Source organism: Myotis nattereri (genome assembly GCF_964212035.1).
Source record: "Myotis nattereri genome assembly, chromosome: 12".
Taxonomy (NCBI): Eukaryota; Metazoa; Chordata; class Mammalia; order Chiroptera; family Vespertilionidae; genus Myotis; species Myotis nattereri.
The window spans coordinates 66,464,505-66,483,698 of NC_138087.1; the positions used below are offsets into that span (position 1 = coordinate 66,464,505).

A 19,194-nucleotide genomic window follows, 5' to 3' on the forward strand; every position below is an offset into this window, starting at 1 on the left:
ACCCAGCTCTTCCCTGGTATTTTCTGGAACCAGACACAAGTACAGTGGCAAACCTGTCACTGCTCATCGGGGAGCTTTTGAACACCGAGGAACCCGAGGCAGCTCAGCGGCAGCATTAACACGGTGTTGGTCCTGGCTCTAGGGGTAGCCCTGGGTCACCCCCCAGGTTCCTGCCTCCCTTCTGTAAGCTTCCCTTTCTCTCCCTTTTCAGTCCCTCAAATAAGGACAAGGGACACTCAGGCCAGAGGAACATCTGCCTTTACTCACAGTGACAGGGGCGAGAAAGTGTCCTCCTCATCTGGTCACAGTCCGTCCTACACAGCGCCCTCGGGCCTGTCCCGGGGGACCGCGCCGGGGGCAGCAGAATCGGGTCCAGGTCCGTCCGAGGGCCTCCTTGACCTCCTTGTTGCGGAGGCTGTAGATGAGCGGGTTGAGAGCTGGGATGACCAGGGTGTAGAACACAGATGCCATCTTGTCGGTGTCCAGGGCGTAGCTGGAGCTGGGGCGCAGGTACATGAACGTGAGCGTCCCGTACAGCATGGCCACGGCCGCGAGGTGGGAGCCGCAGGTGGAGGCCGCCCGCCACCGGCCCTCGGCCGAGCGCATGCGGATCACGGCCCCGGCGATGCAACCGTAAGATACGACGATGGCCAGCACCGTGGCCATCTGGATGCAGCCACAGAGGGCGAAGAGGAGGAGTTCATTGAGGCTGGTGTCATCGCAGGAGATGGCCAGCAGCGGAGGGATGTCGCAGAAGAAGCTGTTGACCTCCCGGGAGCGGCAGAAGCTCAGGCGGAAGGTGAAGGTCGTGTGGACCAAGGCGCTCACTGCGCCCCCCAGGCCCGAGGCTCCCAACAGGGTCAGACACAGACGCCGTGACATGGCCGTGGTGTAGAGAAGAGGGTTTCCGATGGCCACGTAGCGGTCATAGGCCATGGCCGCCAACAGGCAACACTCGGCATCAGCCAGCCCTGCAAACACAAACATCTGGAAGGCACAGGCCGTGTAAGGGATGGTGGCGCGGGGCAACAGCAGGTCCACGAGCATCTTGGGGCCGATGGCAGAGGAATAGCAGGCGTCCAGCAGGGAGAGGTTGGCCAGGAAGAAGTACATAGGCGTGTGCAGCCGGGCATCCACGCGGATCAGCAGCACCATGCCCACATTCCCCAGCAGGCTCATCAGGTAGACGGGCAGGAAGACCAGAAAGAGGGTCAGGCGCAGGTCCCAGCGACCTGTGATGCCCAGGAGGATGAATTCAGCGGGGACCACCCTGGCCCCGGTGACATTCTCTGGAGTCATCCTGCTGGACAGAGACGAAAGGGAGGCACAGCAAGAGGGAAAGGAGAGAAAGGTCATGACCATCTTGGAGGAGAAAGCACTTCGTTGTGGGAGTCAGCTGCACTTGCGTTTCAGTCTTCATTGTGCAACAAAATTGCTGTGTGACCTTCCACAAGCGGTTATCACCTCTTAGAACTTTAGTTTCTAACGCTGAGACATCACGCTATTTGACCTTCATAAGCGCAGGAGCCCTGTCTGTCTACTTTACTTTTAAAGCATTCCAAAGTGAATTAGTTCTGAGGACATTGCCAGGCACATAGTAGGTGTTCAATAGGTATTTGTTACGTGAAGGAAGTGTTTGTCCCTCACCTCATCGAGCATTTCGGGCCAAGCCTAATTCTTTCCTCTATACTTAGGAACACAGAATTTTAGGGGTCTTCCCCTCTTCCTTGCGGCGGGGTGGGGGTGGGGGGGTTGTCCCTAGTGGAGTTCAGACAACCTGTAGGGGAAGAGAAAACTTTGGGGTTCCAGCTCCACCCAACTACATGTTCTCCAGGAGTGATGCCAGCCGACTGGCTCGAATTCTGCATCCAGAAGGCAGTTGGTGGCAAACCCCTATGTGTTTCTGTCTGTCCACATGGAAAGCAAACACTACTCACCTTCACAAAGTGATGAGTGGAGCTGTTTGAGCACCTCTCCATTTCTCCATCTGTAAAATGGGAACAGTTAGACTTCAGGGCTTTTAAGTTGCTATGGAAAATTTGAGCTCAAGGACCTCCAAACTTCAGTTAAGTAGCTGTTATGAAGTGTGTGTGTGTGTGTGTGTGTGCGAGCACACACAGAACATATAGAGTTAATTCTCCATTAATTTATGTGTTTCCTTATTGCCCAGGAGGAATGAGTCTGACAATCTAGGGTATCTTTCCTTGAAGGTAAGAAACTTGAGTTCCAAAGAAGGAAGGAGACTTGTCCCAAGATATACAGTGATGAAAGGGTAGAATTAGGGCTTGAGCTCAGATCTGGCTCCAAATCGAACTCTTTTTGTCTCTAAGCAAAATCCCTATTTTAGGTCTCTTAATAGAGACTAAGTCTGTTGTTGCCACTGTCTTGCCTCAGGCCTCTCATCTTTAGATTGAGAAAAACACACCAGGCCAGTGGTTCCCAGTCTACTCTGTGGACTCCTGTTGTTAGAATTACCTGTGGAGCTTTATAAAAAGAAAGTGCACAGTGTCCCGAAGTTCTTATTCAGCTGGTCTACAGCAGGGCTCAGAAATCTGTACTTGAAAAAAAATCTTCCAGGTGAATCTTTTTTAAAAAACCCCCACACATTTTTTATTGTTGATAGTATTACAGATATCTCCCATCCCCCCCACCCCTGGTGATTCTGATATGCATTTTTGACTTGAGACCCCGAGCAGCAGCGCTTCTCAATCTTCAATGTGCATAGGAATCACCTGGGACTCTTGTTAAATGCAGATTCTGTCTCAGAAGGACTGGGCAGGGGCTCGAGTTTCTGCATTTCTAGCAAACTCCCAGGTGCTGCTGCTGCTGTTGGTTTGAGCACCACAGATTGAGTAGCAATGCTTTAGGTTATATTGGACAGTGTTTCCAGCTCTGACACCTTAGGTTTCTAGCTTTCTAGGAGGTTCTCTTAGCCTCTCAGCCCTTCTCTCTGCTGCAGTCTGGGTTGGAGCGATCCTTTCTCTCCAGGCTCCACTCTACTCATGAGCACATTTAAGTCTGGGGAGGCTGACCTGGTATTTCTCAATCTGTGGCTTGCCCATTTCCTGTCAACTTTGAGTTCTTAGCTCATACTTCCCCAGCACACAGACATTTGCTATGTCTTGGTCCAGATACCAGCTGCTGTCCCCATGACGGTGTGTGGTTATTGGGTTGGTAGGACATACCTAGAAGATGGAGGTGGGTGGGGACTTCTTCTGGCAGAGCAGCTCCGGGCCAGCTTTCAGGGTGAGGACGGCAAGGGGAGATAACAGGGACATGTCTCATCCCAGAGGTAGGAACAGGGGGGGTCTTATCCTCTCCTTGGTCCCTGAGAAAATGGCCTCTTAATGTTTTCCTCCTGACTCCTCCTTTCCTCTCCTCTGCTCTTGGGATGCCGTGGAGACTCTCTACCCACATCCTTTGGGGACAGCTAGTGGCAGGGGAATGCCGGGGATGATTCACTCTTTGGTGCTTGGAGAGGCTGGGAAGTTTGGCTGAGCAGGTCCCCAGGCTCTGTGTGGGGAAGACAGCCATGCTACTTGATGAGAGGAGCCCCTGTGGCTCACTTTCTCCACCCATTCTTTGGGAATCAATACGTTTATTATGCATGATGATCTATACAAACACAAAGTGTTCTGGTGGTTCTCCTAATCCTTTACATAGTTCCTCTCGGCTGAAAGGTCCAGCCTCTTCCTTGTCTGGAAAACCCTGGCTGTTTGTTGCAGAACCAGCTCAAAGGTCACCTTCAGCTTGAAGCCTTCCTGCCTCTACGGTAGAGCCACTCTTTCCTCTGCGCATCTTGGAGGTGCGTATACATATAGAGCATGGATCCAACACAGACAAGGAGACACGATTGTTGGAATATGTCCCATCCACCCACCTCTGCCATGGCTCAGCCTCCACCACCTGGCTGGAAAACAGGAATGCAGTGTAACAGTCTGTCGCTGCAGGAGACTGGAAGAAACCTGAGGCCAGGGCCAGGCATGAGGTTAGCACTCAGGAAATTAAACCAGAACCCCTGGGGGTGGCATCAGGCAGAGGTCATTTTTAAAAGCTCCCAGGATTGAGAACCCCTTAGGATGTCCATCTAGGATTGAGAACAGCTCCCCACAAGATGGGAATTGAGCCTGAGGTTAGGGCTGTGTGGCTTAGCCTCTAGGGCAGTGGTTCTCAACCTTCTGGCCCTTTAAATACAGTTCCTCATGTTGTGACCCAACCATAAAATTATTTTCGTTGCTACTTCATAACTGTAATGTTGCTACTGTTATGAATCGTAATGTAAATATCTGATATGCAGGATGGTCTTAGGCGACCCCTGTGAAAGGGTCGTTGGACTGCCAAAGGGGTCGCGACCCACAGGTTGAGAACCGCTGCTCTGTCAGTGATGGCGAACCTTTTGAGCTCGGCGTGTCAGTATTTTGAAAAACCCTAACTTAACTCTGGTGCCGTGTCACATAGAAATTTTTTGATATTTGCAACTATAGTAAAACAAAGACTTATATTTTTGATATTTATTTTATATATTTAAATGCCATTTAACAAAGAAAAATCAACCAAATAAATGAGTTCGCGTGTCACCTCTGACACGCGTGTCATAGGTTCGCCATCACTGGAGTTGATGGTTATGGAGTGGGAAGTTGCAACCTGAAATCCCCTCATTTCTATTTGTATCTTATAGCCAACCTGTCATTTATGTTAGCAGAGTGTTCATTAGTTGACATAACTAATGTTTATTGCACTCTACCATGTTTTGGGCTTAAACTTAAGATCTTAATGATGAACTAAATAGCCATGATCTCTCCCGCCCCCCTCCTCCCCCTCCCCCATGGTTTTTATAGGGAGAAAGAGGCAGAATTAACTAAATAAAAACACAGGGAAGTCCTAGCTGGTGTGGCTCAGTGGCTAGATCGTTGGTCTATGGACTGAAGGGTTCCAGGTTTGATTCAGGTCAAGGAAACATGCCTGGGTTGTGGGCTTGGTCCCAAGTGGGGGCATGTGGGAGGCAGCCGATCAATGATTCTCTCTCATCATTGATGTTTCTATCTCTCTCTTCCTCTCCCTTCCTCTCTGAAATCAATAAATATATTAAAAAAAATACTACCATCTGAGCCATGGGTGGCTATGCTCAGATTTGGGATGGGTTCATGTGGCTCACCCTGAGTTATGGACATTTGAGCACCTGGGTACCCATATGTTCAAAAAAGAAAAAAACATCACTCCCAACAAAGCCAACCCAATTGTCCAGGGATATGAGTTGGCTATTATCAGAACTCTGTAGTCATTCTCTCACATTAAAGGACTGTGACAGGTCTGGCACTGACTCGTTGTGTTGCCCAGGTATATATTGGGGAGCTGCAAAGGTGATCCAACCTTTGGCTATGGCTTCCACCCAAGTGGTTGAGTCGCTGTAGCCCCGTTTCCCCCTGGATACAGGGGAGAAGCCATTCATTCTGTGGTAACAGATTGCCAACCTCCTTCCCCTTAAGGTCAGATGGACACATTCTGTTTTCCACTTAGAATCATCTGGCTGCCGGCTTTGTTCTCTCTATGGGCCTGGGGGCATGATAGCACACATAGAAGCCCTTACTAAAACCCCGCCAAGCCTTACCGGATAGCCAGCAAAGCCTGTCTCCACAGGTGTCTCAAATGAGAGAGGTGTCCTCCAAATAGGAGGCATCTCTGCCAGGATCCCAGCAGGGTGTTGTGAGTTCAGACCTGATGAGTCTGCGAATGCATCTTCTTTAGCAGATCACATGGGGACACAGGTGAAAACCCTGAGTAATCCGACCCCCAGCCTGGGGGACTTCATAAATCAGTGTTCAGAGCCAGTGGTTCTCAACCTTGGCTGCACATTAGAATCACTTGTGAATCTTTTTAAAAATCCTGATTTCTGGGCCTCACCCTCCGGAAATTCTGTTCCTTTGTTATGGGGTGGGGCCACAACATTAGTAACAAAGAAAAAGAATTTCCGGAGGATGAGGCCCAGAAATCAGGATTTTAAAAAGATTCCCAGGTGATTCTAATGTGCAGTCAAGGTTGAGAACCACTGGATCAGACCAAGGGGCGCTAGGTGGAAAAAAATGTTACTCATTTTGGGAATTATTATCTTCATCTGTGTTTTCTCTTGCATGTGCCTATATTATTACTGTTGCATCTCCCTCCAGTGCAGTCAGCCGCCAAACGATCCCCTTCATGCCCGTGGCACCCCTTGCCGACCGCTCAGGTCACACCGTGGAAGACCATGTGGGGGGCGCATAAGGTTGTAAGCGAGGTCGCTGGGCGGGCGTGACCGCAGGCTGACCCCAGAGCTGCCGCGGGGCCCTGGGAGGCTCCGCCCCGCCCCAGGCCTGGGACCGCACTTCTCCCCGCGGTTCCCACTGCGCGCGCCATTTTCAAGGACGCGGCCTCGAGGGAACTGCCTGGTGTTGAGACCACCCACCCGGAAGATGCACACGCCGGACCCTTCAGATCCTCTGTGCAAACGTGAAGGCTCTGGCGGCGCAGGAGCCCGACCCGAGGTAAGTGCCTCGCCTGTTACACTCGCCACCAACCTGACGCGTGCGCCTGTTCACCTCCCCTGGACTCCGCGTTCCGGAATCCGTTTGTGAACCAGCAGGTGGGCTTTCTGTTCCTCTCCTCTGTGGCAGCTTTATGGAGGTGGACGGTTTTGTGTGGGGGTGTCTTTCCCCCTTAAAAAATATATATATTTGCATTGATTTCAGAGAGGGATGGCTCCCGCAGTGGGAACCTCTGGGAGAACTTCCAGTCCAAGGCCAGGGGCGGGTGCGGAGCCTCCCATTGCCCAGGGAGGAAGGGAGAGGGAGACGGAAACATCAGTGAAGAGAGAGAACCATTGGCCGGCTGCCTCCTGCACGCCCCGCACTGGGGATCCAGCCCGCCCTGGGCCTGTGCCAGGACCAGGAGGTGAACCGTGATCGCTTGGTTCATAGGTCGATGCTCAACCACTGAGCCAGCGTGGTCGGGCTCCCTTTACCTTTTTTTAAAATTCCCACCACAAGATATGTTTTTATTGATTAGAGAGAAAGAGAGAGAGGGGAAGGAGAGAGAGAGAGAGAGAGAAACATAGATTGGTTGCCTCCCGTGCGCACCCCCACCGGGGATGGAACCTGCAGCCTTTTGGTGTACAGGACAGTGCTCCGACCAACTGAGCCACCCGAGCTCCCTTTACCTTTCACAAGCCTTTCCACCAACATCTGTCCTATAACTAGTTATGTTTTGGCTTTTGTTTAATGTAGGACCTGAACTGATACCATAGCCAACAGAAAATTTCAATGGTTGTGTGCTCTTTGGGTTGTTTCTTTGGTTATTGTTATTTTGTGTTCTTTGCTTATTACAAATAATGCTACTGTACAAGCTTGTGTGTGGACCTATGTTTCTTGTTTCTATACCTAGGAATGGAACTGTTGGATCATATGGTAACTCTATGTTTAACTTTTTGGGCAACTGCCAAAGTGTTTTCCAAAGTGGCTGTTCTATTTTACAATCTCACCAACATAGCAAGGGTTCACCTTTCTCTCATTTCTTGTGAACATTTTGATATTGTTCGCTGTTTTGTTATAACCATCCTAGTGAAAGTGAAGTGGTCTCTCGTTGTGGTTTTGATGTGCATGTTCCTAATGACTAAGGATGTTGAACATTTTTCATGTGCTAAATGGCCATTTGTATTTTTTATTTGGAGAAATGTCTATTCAAATCATTTGCCCATATTTATTTATTTTAATGTTATAAAATAAGAACCATTTAATTCATGATATCTATTTAATAGATTTTTGTTTGATATCCATTTCCTAGGCACTGGCAAGTGTCATACAGATGTCTTTTCTTTTGTCCATTTAAAAATTAGATTATTTGTTTTCTTTTTATTGAGTTGTAAAAGTTCTTTATACATTAATACAAATGTCTTATCAGATATATGTTTTGCATATATTTTCTACCTTGCATTGGGTTGATATTCATTCTTTCAATGATATCTTTGAAGCCTAGGCCTATTGATTTTGATGATGTCCCATTTATCCACTTTTTCTATTAATGCTTGTGCTTTTGGTGTCATAGCTAAGAAGCCATTGTGTAATATAGGTCACAAAAACTTACTCCCATGCTTTCTTCTAAGAGTTGTGTAGTTTTAGTTCTTACATGAATTCTATGATCCATTTTGAGTTAATTTTTGTATGTGGTGTGAGGTAAAGATCCCACTTCATTCTTTTGCCTTTGGATAACCAGTTGTCCCAGCACCATTTGTTGACAACACTGCTCTTTATCCCTGGCAGCCTTGTTGAAAATAAATTGACCATAAATGTGAAGGTTTATTTGTAGACTCTTCATTCTATGTCTTTGAGCTATACGTCTAGCCTTTTGCCAGTATAGCATTGTCTTAATTATTACAATTTTGCAGTAAGTTTTGAAATCAGAAAGTGCGAGTCTTCTAGTTTTGCTGTTTATTTTTAAGAATGTTTTGGCTATTCTGGGTGTCTTGCATTCACATAGAATTGTAGGATCATTCTGTCATTTTCAAAAAAGTTTTTGATGGGGATTGCATTAAATCTAAATTGTTTATTAGTTCTAATAGGGTTTTTTTGGTGTTTATTAGCAATCTTTTTTTTTTTTTAAGCAATCGTTATGTAACACCTCACATCTGCAAATAGAGATCATTTTACTTCTTTCTTTACAATTTGGATGCCTTTTGTTTCTTTTTCTTACTTAACTGCTCTGGCTGGAACCTCTAGTACAATGTTGAATAGAAGTGGCAAGAGTGGACCTCTTTCTTTCCTTATTATCTTTTTAAATAACTGAGTTCCTTTTAAATGTAGTATTATATTTTATTTTTTAAATTAAAATTGTTTTTTTTTTCCACTCCACTTACCTCCCCTTTGGCAACTATCAGCTTGTTGTTTATATCTATGGGTCTGTTTTTGTTTTGCTTATTCATTTTTTTTTTAGGTTCCATATATTGTATAAGAGAAATCATACAGTACTTATTTTTCTCTGACTTGTTTATCTTAGCATAATACCCTCAATGTCCATCCATGTTATTGCAAATGGCAAGATTTCATTACTTTTTATTGCTAATGGAATATATATATATATATATATATATATATATATAATATATATACAGGAGTGGTCATGTTTATGTCATTCTTGATCTTATCAGGGAAGGAATAGGAAGGCTAGATAAAGGGATAGAGGAGCTCACAAGAAAAGCAGATTATATGCTCATATCCAGGTGGTTAGAGTGGACTGGTGTGAGAAGGTACCTTTTTGCAGATGATGTGGGACTTAAACAGGGTGGGCCTGGAGTAGGGGAAGGTGCCATAGAGGGGAAAATAGCATTCAAATAAAAGGCTCTGAGGAGATATGTGTATGGTGTATATGAGTGAATAAGAGTTCAGACGCAGTCAGCATCCCATTTTTAAATAATTATGTGACTTGAAACGGGGAGGAAACTCTTGTAGAAAATGAGAGATGTGAGGGAGAGAATCACTTTAATATTTGATATTCTAAAAGTCACATATTATTTCAGTAAAAAAGAAACACATTGCATACTAAAGACCCCTGAATTGTATACTTTAAAAGGACGAATTAAAAAATGACAACAAAAAGGGCGAATTTTATGGTATAAGAATTATATCTCAATAAAACAATAAAAATAACACATCTCACTGAAAGGAAAAAAAATTCATATAAACTCTGCATAGAGAAGGATTTTCTAATGATAACCCTGGCAGAAGAATCATGAGATTTTAAAAATTGGTTTAATCTATTTAAATTGAAAACTTATGTACGTCAAAAAATCAAAAAGAAACTGAGGAATGAAAGGTGATTGGACAAAGTTTGCACCATATGTAAGAAAGTGTAATTTTAATACAGAGAAGACTTAGACAAGTCTTTAAGGTAATCAAATGACATGAAGAAATAATTAACAGAAGAATAAAATTTATTTACAGACAACAATTAATTAGTAAGTAAAAAAATTAAACAAAAAAGAGGTACATTTTTTGGCTTATTATATTTGCAGCAATTAAGTCAACAATTAAAACAGAAAGTACTGGTAGGGTGCAGAGAAAGAAGGACTCTCACAGAATGTCAACTGGAATGTAAATCATTAACAGTTAATAAACTCTTGGCAACATGAGCCAGAAAAATGTTCCACCCAGCAACTTCACGTCTGAAAATTTATTGTAAGCACCCGGGGAAGTCTATATGGATGGTTTATTTACAATGATTTCCATTGTGTTATTACTTATAATAGTAAGAATAATTAGAAAAAGTTAATAACTCAAAATGGAAGAATATATATATCAATATGGCACTTCTGCTATAATATTAATTATGAAATGTTTATTAAGATTAAATAATAGTACGCCAAAACCGGTTTGGCTCTGTGGATAGAGCGTCGGCCTGAGGACTGAAAGGTCCCAGGTTCGATTCCGGTCAAGGGCATGTACCTTGGTTGCGGGCACATCCCCAGTGGGGAGTGTGCAGAAGGCAGCTGGTCGATGTTTCTCTCTCATCGATGTTTCTAACTCTCTATCTCTCTCCTTTCCTCTCTGTAAAAACTCAATAAAATATATATAAAAAAAAATGGGTTTCATTATAAAAAAAAAAAAAGATTAAATAATAGTAGTGTGGAAACATTCATCTTATAAGATCATGTGAAAAAATCAGCATCTTCACAATATCAGATAAACATATAGAGAAAAGGCCATAAGGGTTTGTGTAAAGTATTTACAGTGTTTTTCTTTTAAAAGAAGGGATTTACATTTTTTTCTTTATAATTTAAACATTCACTGTAATGACACAAATGATTTCTCAGTTGGAGAAAAACAAAAACAGAGTTTAAAAAGTAAAGAATAAAGGCTGGTCATAGCTAACAAATAAATGAAATCACCTGTCAGAAGCAGAGATCCAATCCCAGATATGTGGCCATAGATAAATTTCTTAATCTTTTTTGTGCCCAGCATCCTTTTCTAGAATCTTCTTGCCATTTCAGGCCACACATAGTTTCTATGTACTTGGTATCATATTCTCCACATTAAGACCAATGAGTGAGTTTCTTACAAGGCCAGGTCAGAATTGGTCCCTGAAGCCCAGTGACTTGACTGAGGTCCTGACCTGCCCCGTCTTGACTTCATTTCTTGTGTCGGGGAAGAATTCGCAGTCTTACATGAGGCTCCTATTGGGTTTCCTTCTAGAAGCCAAGGGTTTGCTGACATTTTTGGTTTTCCCAACTCTGGATAGAATCTGCTTGGACACATATACCCACTCATCAAGTCACCCCGTAGGGACTGCTGGTCACTCATTCTCTCCAGGCTGCAGCTCTGTCCTTGGCCTGTTGGCCCAGTTGCAGTCCTGCAAAGTCAGAATCTTCATTTCCTTGCATCTGCTTGTAAGACTCAGCATCCATCCTGTTTTGAATGCGAGTCTTTCGAATTTATAATGGTCAAGTCCAGCGAGGAAGGCCTGCTGCAAAGTCTGGGCTTCTACTCTGGGGAAAGATTTTTATGGGGTGGAACATCTTCCCCAGCCCGAGAGTCTCCACAAAGCCCCCTTCATGTCCCTGTTCCTCAGGCTATAGATAAAGGGGTTCAGCATGGGAGTCACCATTGTGTATAGCACAGACGCCACCTTTCCAGTGTCTGCTGAGTAGGAGGATGAGGGCTGGAAATACACTAGAAAGACTGTCCCATAGAAGAGAGTGACCACTGACAGGTGAGAGCCACAGGTAGAGAAGACTCTGTGTTTCCCTCCAGCAGAGGGGACCCTGAGGATAGTGTGGATGATGTGGGCATAAGAGACCAGGACACATGTGAGAGGGACTACACCCGAAAGGGCTGCTTCAGTGAACATCATGGCCTGAAAGATATGGGTGTCTGAACAGGCCAGTTTGAGCAGTGGGAGAAGATCACAGAAGAAGTGTGGGATGGAATGGGAGGCACAGAAAGAGAACTGAGACATCAGGAGAGTGAGTGAGAAGGCCAGGAGGTGGGAGAAGAGCCAGGATATAGCGACCAGCCCCAGGCAGCGTTGGGGACACATGATCGTGGTGTAGTGTAGAGGAAGACAGATGGCCACATAGCGGTCATATGCCATCACAGCCAGCAGGAAGTCGTCCAGCAGGGCCAATGCCATGAAGAAATACATCTGCATGAGGCACCCAGCGTGGGAGATGGTGTGGTGCTGGGTCTGGATGTTGATCAGCACCTTGGGGACAATGGAGCAGGAGAAGCAGGTGTCGATGAAGGACAGGTTGGCCAGGAAGAAGTACATGGGGGTGTGGAGGTGCTGGTCAGAAGCTATGGCCAGGATGATGAGCAGGTTCCCCACCAGGGTGACCAGGTACATGCCCAGGAAGAGCCCGAACAGGAGGGGCTGCTGCTCTGGGTGTTCAGAGAAGCCCAGGAGCAGGAAGTCAGAGACACTGGTTTGGTTTCTAATCCCCATTTAAAGTAAAACATTTGGAGGAAAACCTTGCTTAAACATACATAGACTCCAAAAAGTTATATCGTTCAAAGTCTTTCATCTGTTTTCTGCATTCTTTTCAGAGGTCACAGAGATGCACTGATGTCTCTTGGCAGCAGGCATGTAAACATGTACAGTGGTGAGGTCTATTGACAATGATAACGGGAGATCTTTTTGAGCGTGACCTTCACATTTTAGCTCTCTAGTACGTTGTCCTGTAGACCACCTGGATGAGGTCCAACTGGAGATTAAATGGAAAGAAACTTCCTACGTTTTAGTCTTCCCCACCTGCCCCTTTTCTAATAGGCAAGCTATCAGTTTGATAGGCTTGTGAAATCTGAAAAATAAGATATCTGGCCTAGCTGGTTTTGCTCAGTGGATAGAGCTTTGGCCTGCAGACCTAAGGGTCCTGGGTTCGATTACTGTCAGGGTGCATGCAGAAGGCAACCAATTGATGTGTTTCTCTCACATCGATATTTCTCTCTACCTTTCCCTATTTTTTCTACTCTCTTAAAAAAATCAATGGAAAATATCCTTGGGTGCAGATTTAAAAGAAGTTATCTTGGGGATATGTATTTACTAGAAAATTATTAAGCACAGGTTTCTTTCTCTGTCTCTCTGTGTCTCTGTTTCTCTCTCTCTCTCTCTCTCTCTCTCTCTCTCTCTCTCTCTCTCTCTCTTTCTGACTCTCTGTCTCATGTGTAAGGTTAGAAAAGAAATAACTAATTACATAGATAAGTCATAGCCGAGACTCAGATATTCTGGGTATGATGGGAGTATCTTCCCTCTTTTTCTTTTGAAGACCCATGAAATGAGTTAATGTGGATAAAATTGCCTTATAAACTCAAAGGCATTTGCAAATGAAAGTTTCTGTCATCGTCATCAGTTCTTTGGAGTGTTGGCTTTGGTGTCCTGTAGAATAGATGGGAACCCTTTCTGGCTGTGTTAGCCTCAGCAACTTACACATCCTCTTATCCTGAGCTTCAGCTTCCTGGCCTGTAATTATGTGCTTACTTTGTACACTTATTGTAGATAATCAAGGATGTCACATATTTAAAGCACTAGCATAGAGCAGGCTTTCAATAAATTGTGAAAACAGTTATTAATATTGCTAGGTAGACAAAATGGAACCTGGGCTTCCTGATGCGCTGGACGTTGTCAGAGAACAGCTCTAAATCCTCATTGCTTTTTATATGTTGGGTAAATTATTTACTTCCTCTCTACCTCATTTTTTTAATTGGTGAGATGTGGACATAAACCTACAGTAGAGGACTGATGAAAGCATGAAAATGCCAGAATCAATTAAAGATTTATTTCAGACTCTGTGATAGAAAATCAAAATGGGAGATTTTATGCATTTGGGTGGTGTGGAAGGATGAACACACGGGCAGTGTCAGCCTACTGATGTCATGCTCTTTGATGCGGTGATAAAACACACTCCCTCTGGGTCTGACAGACCCTCATTTGTCCACCAGCCCCCTTGTGTGCTGCAACATTGAACAAATTTGCTCAGTGTTTCTGGCCTCAGTTTCTGCATCTGCTTGAAGGGTATAAGAACAATACCTAACTCGTAACATTGTTGTGAGAATTAAATCAGATAAGGATCGTACAGCACTAGAACTAGTTTATATCCAATGCTGGTCCGATACTAGTTTTTTTCTGCCATTATTGTCTTTTCTTGATGGTGTTAACAAAAAGAGGGTGCTTTCTGGAATGACCAAATAATCCTCTGTGTTTGCCTAGGACAGCAGTTCTCAACCTGTGGGTCGCGACCCCTTTGGCGGTCAAACGACCCTTTCACAGGGGTCGCCTAAGACCATCCTGCATATCAGATATTTATATTACAATTCATAACAGTAGCAACATTACAGTTATGAAGGAGCAACGAAAATAATTTTATGGTTGGGTCACAACATGAGGAACTGTATTTAAAGGGCCAGAAGGTTGAGAACCACTGGCCTAGGACTTTCTTGCTTTTAAAACTGGACATTTCTCAGCCCTGGGTAAACTGGACTCTTGGTCACCATCTGTGGGAGATTGGGCTTTGAAAACTGTTAAGTTTCATATATAGAATTGTAAGTGCCATTGTCACCAATATCATCATCATGACCCTTGTGTGGCAAAGGCTCTGACCTGGTGGGACCACAATAAAGTATTCACTTTGATATGTGCAGAACCAGGTTTGAGTCCTAGCTGGGTTATCTTGATCAAATCGTTTAACTTCTCAGAATCTCAATTGTAAAATGAGCTTAAATGAATCTACCTCAAATAATTCTGAGGCTCAAGTTAAAAACATGGAACGGGGCTTTCTGAACTGTGGATTTTTGTGGAGATTGTTACTCTTGGGTGCTGGCATAGAATGACTCTGAAAGCCACTCATGATCAAATGGGCTGAGAGTGAGTTGCCCATGCATAGCACAGGGGTCCTGAGCACTGTTGTACAGTTCTAATGCAGTGGCCAAAGAAAGTCCTTGGGGATGACTGATCAGCATTGACTTCAGGCTGGAATTTTAGGGAGTTCATGAATATTAAATCAAGACCCTCTTCATGGTGGTTCAGAGAGCCAGGTTATGCCTGGCTGAGAGAGAGGAAGGGGCAGGAAAGGAGGGAGAAATCAGGTAGGAGGTGTGTGTGTGTGTGTGTGTGAGAGTGTGTGTGTGTGTGTGTGTGTGTGTGTGTGTGAGAGAGAGAGAGAGAGAGAGAGAGAGAGAGAGAGAGAGAGACAGACACCAGTATAGAGACCAGTACCTCCCATATCTACTCTCCTCTGGTCTTACCTGGAAATTCTGATCATCCTCAGATCCCATCACCATCACCAGGTGTTGGGTCTGCTCCTCTCTTTGGTTTTTCTTTCCTACTTCCCTACAAGACACAGTTTTCTTTTTTCCCTGTAACAGCAGCACAGGACTGAAGACCCGGGCTGGAGAAACCAGTGCTCAGGCATAGGAGCCAGGAAGAGCTGTGGACTTTTCACAGGCAGTGTCTCTGGGGACCCAATCCCAGACCTCCTAGTTAGAGGCAAGATGCGGCAAATGTCCAACTTTCAGCTGTCCCCTTTGGGCCCAGGATCCCTGAGTCCTAGCAGTGTGAGGAGCACCTTTGTTTCAGTGTGACCAGGCATGGGAATCCTGAGAGCACTGCTCTTGGTACCCGCTTCCTGGGCATGGGAGTGGGAGGGCTCCATCTCCCCCGACCCTAACCTGCTATGGAGTCTATGCTCTCCAAGTCAGATTCTAGTCCTCATAAAGAAAACCTATGTATGGTATCACATGGGTTATGAGATTTATCGGGATGATCATTTAGTATGTTATATAATGTCTAATCACTGGGTTGTACACCTAAACTAATATAATATTGTATGTTAACTATAATTAGAAAATATTATTTAAAGTAAAAAAATAAAAAAATTGAAAGAAAACCTATCATACTATTTAGCTAATCATATACTTTACATAGTGTTCTTCTCGATATTTCCAGTCTAATGACTATGCTGTATACCTGAAACCAACAAAAAAATAATATTGAAAGGAAATATTATTGAAAAAAGAAGAAAATCTGTTATTTACCAGAAAATAAGTAGAAATAACTGAATTGAACAGATTTGGTATAGGGTGGTCCACACAATCATTGTCTTCAAATTCCTATAGTTCTGTATGTTGAAAAAGTGAACAAACTTGTTCCCTGGAATACGAGAGGGTAGAGATATGGCTCATCTATAAAAATATGCTGAGGTCATAAGGAATTCTCTGTAAAAATTTATTGGTGATTCTTATATGACAAAATTATTGCAAATGTGGTGGCCAAATGGTGATTCTTCTATTATTTCTTGTATGTTTATTAGGTGTACTAGTATTCTCCTATAAGAAGGGACTTACCCTATTTCCCACATTCATTCATTCATTCATTCATTCATTCATTCATATCATTATGGTCTCATGGATGCTTACTTATTCTCTTGAGTTATAATCCATTACCACTATTTATTTTGTAGCTTTAGGTGCTTTTATTGGTTGCAAGGATTCTAAATGATCTCAGAGAAGCCAACTGGGAAATACTTATAACAGAAACAAAAGGAGTAAAAACTGGAAACTAAGAAACTGAAGAGAAGTTTACCCACAGGAGGTGGGTCAGGAGTGGGACACAAATAATAGGGGATGGGACAATATAGCTATTGATATACAGACAATAAATAAAAAATAAATTGCAACCTGTTTATACATTTTAAAACCCATGAGTTTGAATTGATATCTCCAATTCCAGTTTGACACCATAGAGTTCCCCCTCTCCCCCCAGCCTCTCCTTTTCCATGTACTGAGCTCCTTTCCCTGAGAGTGAGAGTCACTATCTTTTCCTCAGTGTTTACTTATTTGCTGAATCTTTGGATACATGGTGAGTTGTTTCAGAATCTTGAACTCATACCACAGTTAATAACATACCACAGCTTAAAACTTTGTTTTGAGTTTGTTTTTTCTAAAATTGTGAGCGTATATAGACAAAATTCTGGGTTCAAGAACTACTTAGGTTATTTATTTTATTTTCCCTTTTAGTGTAATTATGGTGTTAATTTAAATTTTGTTATGTTCATTTGATTTGTTTTAGTCTATTTTGCTTTACTAGCCATCTTTTCTATTCATGTTTTACTTGCAAAACCAACATAGTCAAAACTACACAAATAATTCTCCCCATCTCCCCATCGCTTCTGCCCTAACTCCTATAGATAAAAAATCCTATCAGTTTCTGATTTATTCTTCCTGTGCTTCTTTTTGCTCAATGGGCAGACAGTTGGATATTTTATTTCCCTTCATTTTTACATGGGAAGTAGCACTCTATAAATGCTCTTTTACACATTGCTTTTTTTTTCATTTAGCCATATATCTTACTATTTCTTCGTATTAATTCATAGATATCCTTGTTCTTATTTTTTTTAAAAGTTGCAAAATACTCAATTGATATTCTGTGAAGACTACGTTAGTGGTCATAAAATGAGATCTTGCTGATGAGTGTTCTAAATGGTTCAAATGGCTAGAATGGTAAATATTATGTTTTGTATATCAAACTACAATTAAAAATTAAAGAGAATGTAAGAAGTGATCTCTTAAGAACACAGGGAAGAATCATAAAAAAAAATAATAATGTGTGATTAAGTTAATACAGACAGTCCTTGGGTTATGTCGGACTCGACATACGTCGTTTCATGGTTACGTCGCCATCTCCCATTTATTTAAAAAATAAAAAAAAAGTTCTGTCATTTCGACGTATGTACATATGTGCTTTATGTTTTTTATTATTTATTTACCACAAGTAAAGGTCAGGAATTGTTATCTTTCTTTTAAATTTTTTTTACTATTTCACTTCATTACTGCTGTGTATGTGCTCCATGTGAGTGACATAGGTGCTTATATAGGTGGGTTCTGTGCCGTAAGAACAGATCTCCGATGTAACCTGAGGACCTATTGTAGAGAGAAATGGATTAAAATATACATTTAATCAAAAGGGAGGAAGATAAGAGAGAATATATGTGAATCATGTATCAAATAAAAAACATAGTTACATGGAAAATATAAATTCAAATGTATTATGATTACACTAGAGGACCAGTGCATGAAATTTGTGTGTGTGTGGGGGGGTCCCCTCAGCCCAGCCTGAACCCTCTCCAATCCGGGACCCCTTGGGGGATGTCCGACTGCCGGTTTAGGCCCCATCCTTGGGATGGGGCCTAAACCGGCAGTTGGACGTCCCTCTCACAATCCTGGACCGCTGGCTCCTAATCACTCACCTGCCGGCCAGGTCGCCCCCAACTGCCCCCTCCCTGCCGGCCTGGTCACTTCTAACTGCCCCTCCCCACCAGCCTGGTTGCCCCCAACTACCTCTCTCTGCTGGCCTGGTCGCCCCTAACTGGTCCCCCTGCCAGCCTGGTTGCCCCCAACTGCCCCCCTCTGCCTGCCTGGTCTCCTCCAACTTCCCCCTCTCCACCAGCCTAGTTCCCCTCACTGATCCCCCCCGCCAGCCTAATTGCCCCCAACTGCCCCTTTTGCTGGCCTGGTCACCCCCAACTTCCCCCCTCTGTCAGCCTGGTTGTTCCTAACTGCCCACCCCCCCTGCTGGCCTGGTTGCACCTAACTTTCCCCTCCCCTGTCAGCCTGCTCACTCCTAACTGCACCCCTGCTGGCCTGGTCACCGCCAACTGCCCCCCTCTGCCAGCCTGGTCACGCCTAACAGTCTCTCTGCCATACTCGTTGTCCCTAACTGCCCCCTCCCCTGCTGGCCTAATCGCCCCTCAGGCCCCAATGCTTGCCTGGTTGCCCCATTTAGCCTGCTGTTCAGTTGTTTGGTTGTCCCTCACTAAATGCCCTGCTGGCCTGGTCACCTCACAAAGCCTGCTCTTCAGTCGTTTGGTCGTCCCTCACTAACCCCACTGCCAGCCTGGTCTTGGGCAGCCATCTTGTGATGGTATGAGGGTTAATTTGCATATTACCTCTTTGCTATATAGGATTAGATGTCAAGAGACAAAATCCTCCAGAAATACAATAATTGTTGCTCTACATAAATGACTGATATCCAGCATTACATTGTTAATAATGGACACCTCAGAAGTATAAGGAAAAAGAAAAGTTTAAAGTGATGGAAAAAATATACCATTTAAACTCTAAGCGCAAGAAAGCTGCATTTTACTACCTATTCTATACTAGTATGAATATCTCTATCTGTATATTT

General features: G+C 44.0%; 2 protein-coding genes across 2 annotated transcripts; both read right to left on the minus strand.

The window, feature by feature from the left end:
- Nucleotides 1-294: 294 nt before the first annotated feature.
- On the minus strand, nucleotides 295-1,299 carry OR5C1 (olfactory receptor family 5 subfamily C member 1; the record flags this gene model as incomplete). Its single annotated transcript, XM_081103155.1, has 1 exon — nucleotides 295-1,299. One exon carries the CDS (start codon nucleotides 1,297-1,299, stop codon nucleotides 295-297), a length of 1,005 nt encoding a protein of 334 aa, XP_080959281.1.
- Nucleotides 1,300-11,520: 10,221 nt separating this feature from the next.
- LOC308527756 (olfactory receptor 1G1-like) lies at nucleotides 11,521-12,462 on the minus strand (the record flags this gene model as incomplete). Its single annotated transcript, XM_081103157.1, has 1 exon — nucleotides 11,521-12,462. One exon carries the CDS (start codon nucleotides 12,460-12,462, stop codon nucleotides 11,521-11,523), a length of 942 nt encoding a protein of 313 aa, XP_080959283.1.
- Nucleotides 12,463-19,194: the final 6,732 nt, after the last annotated feature.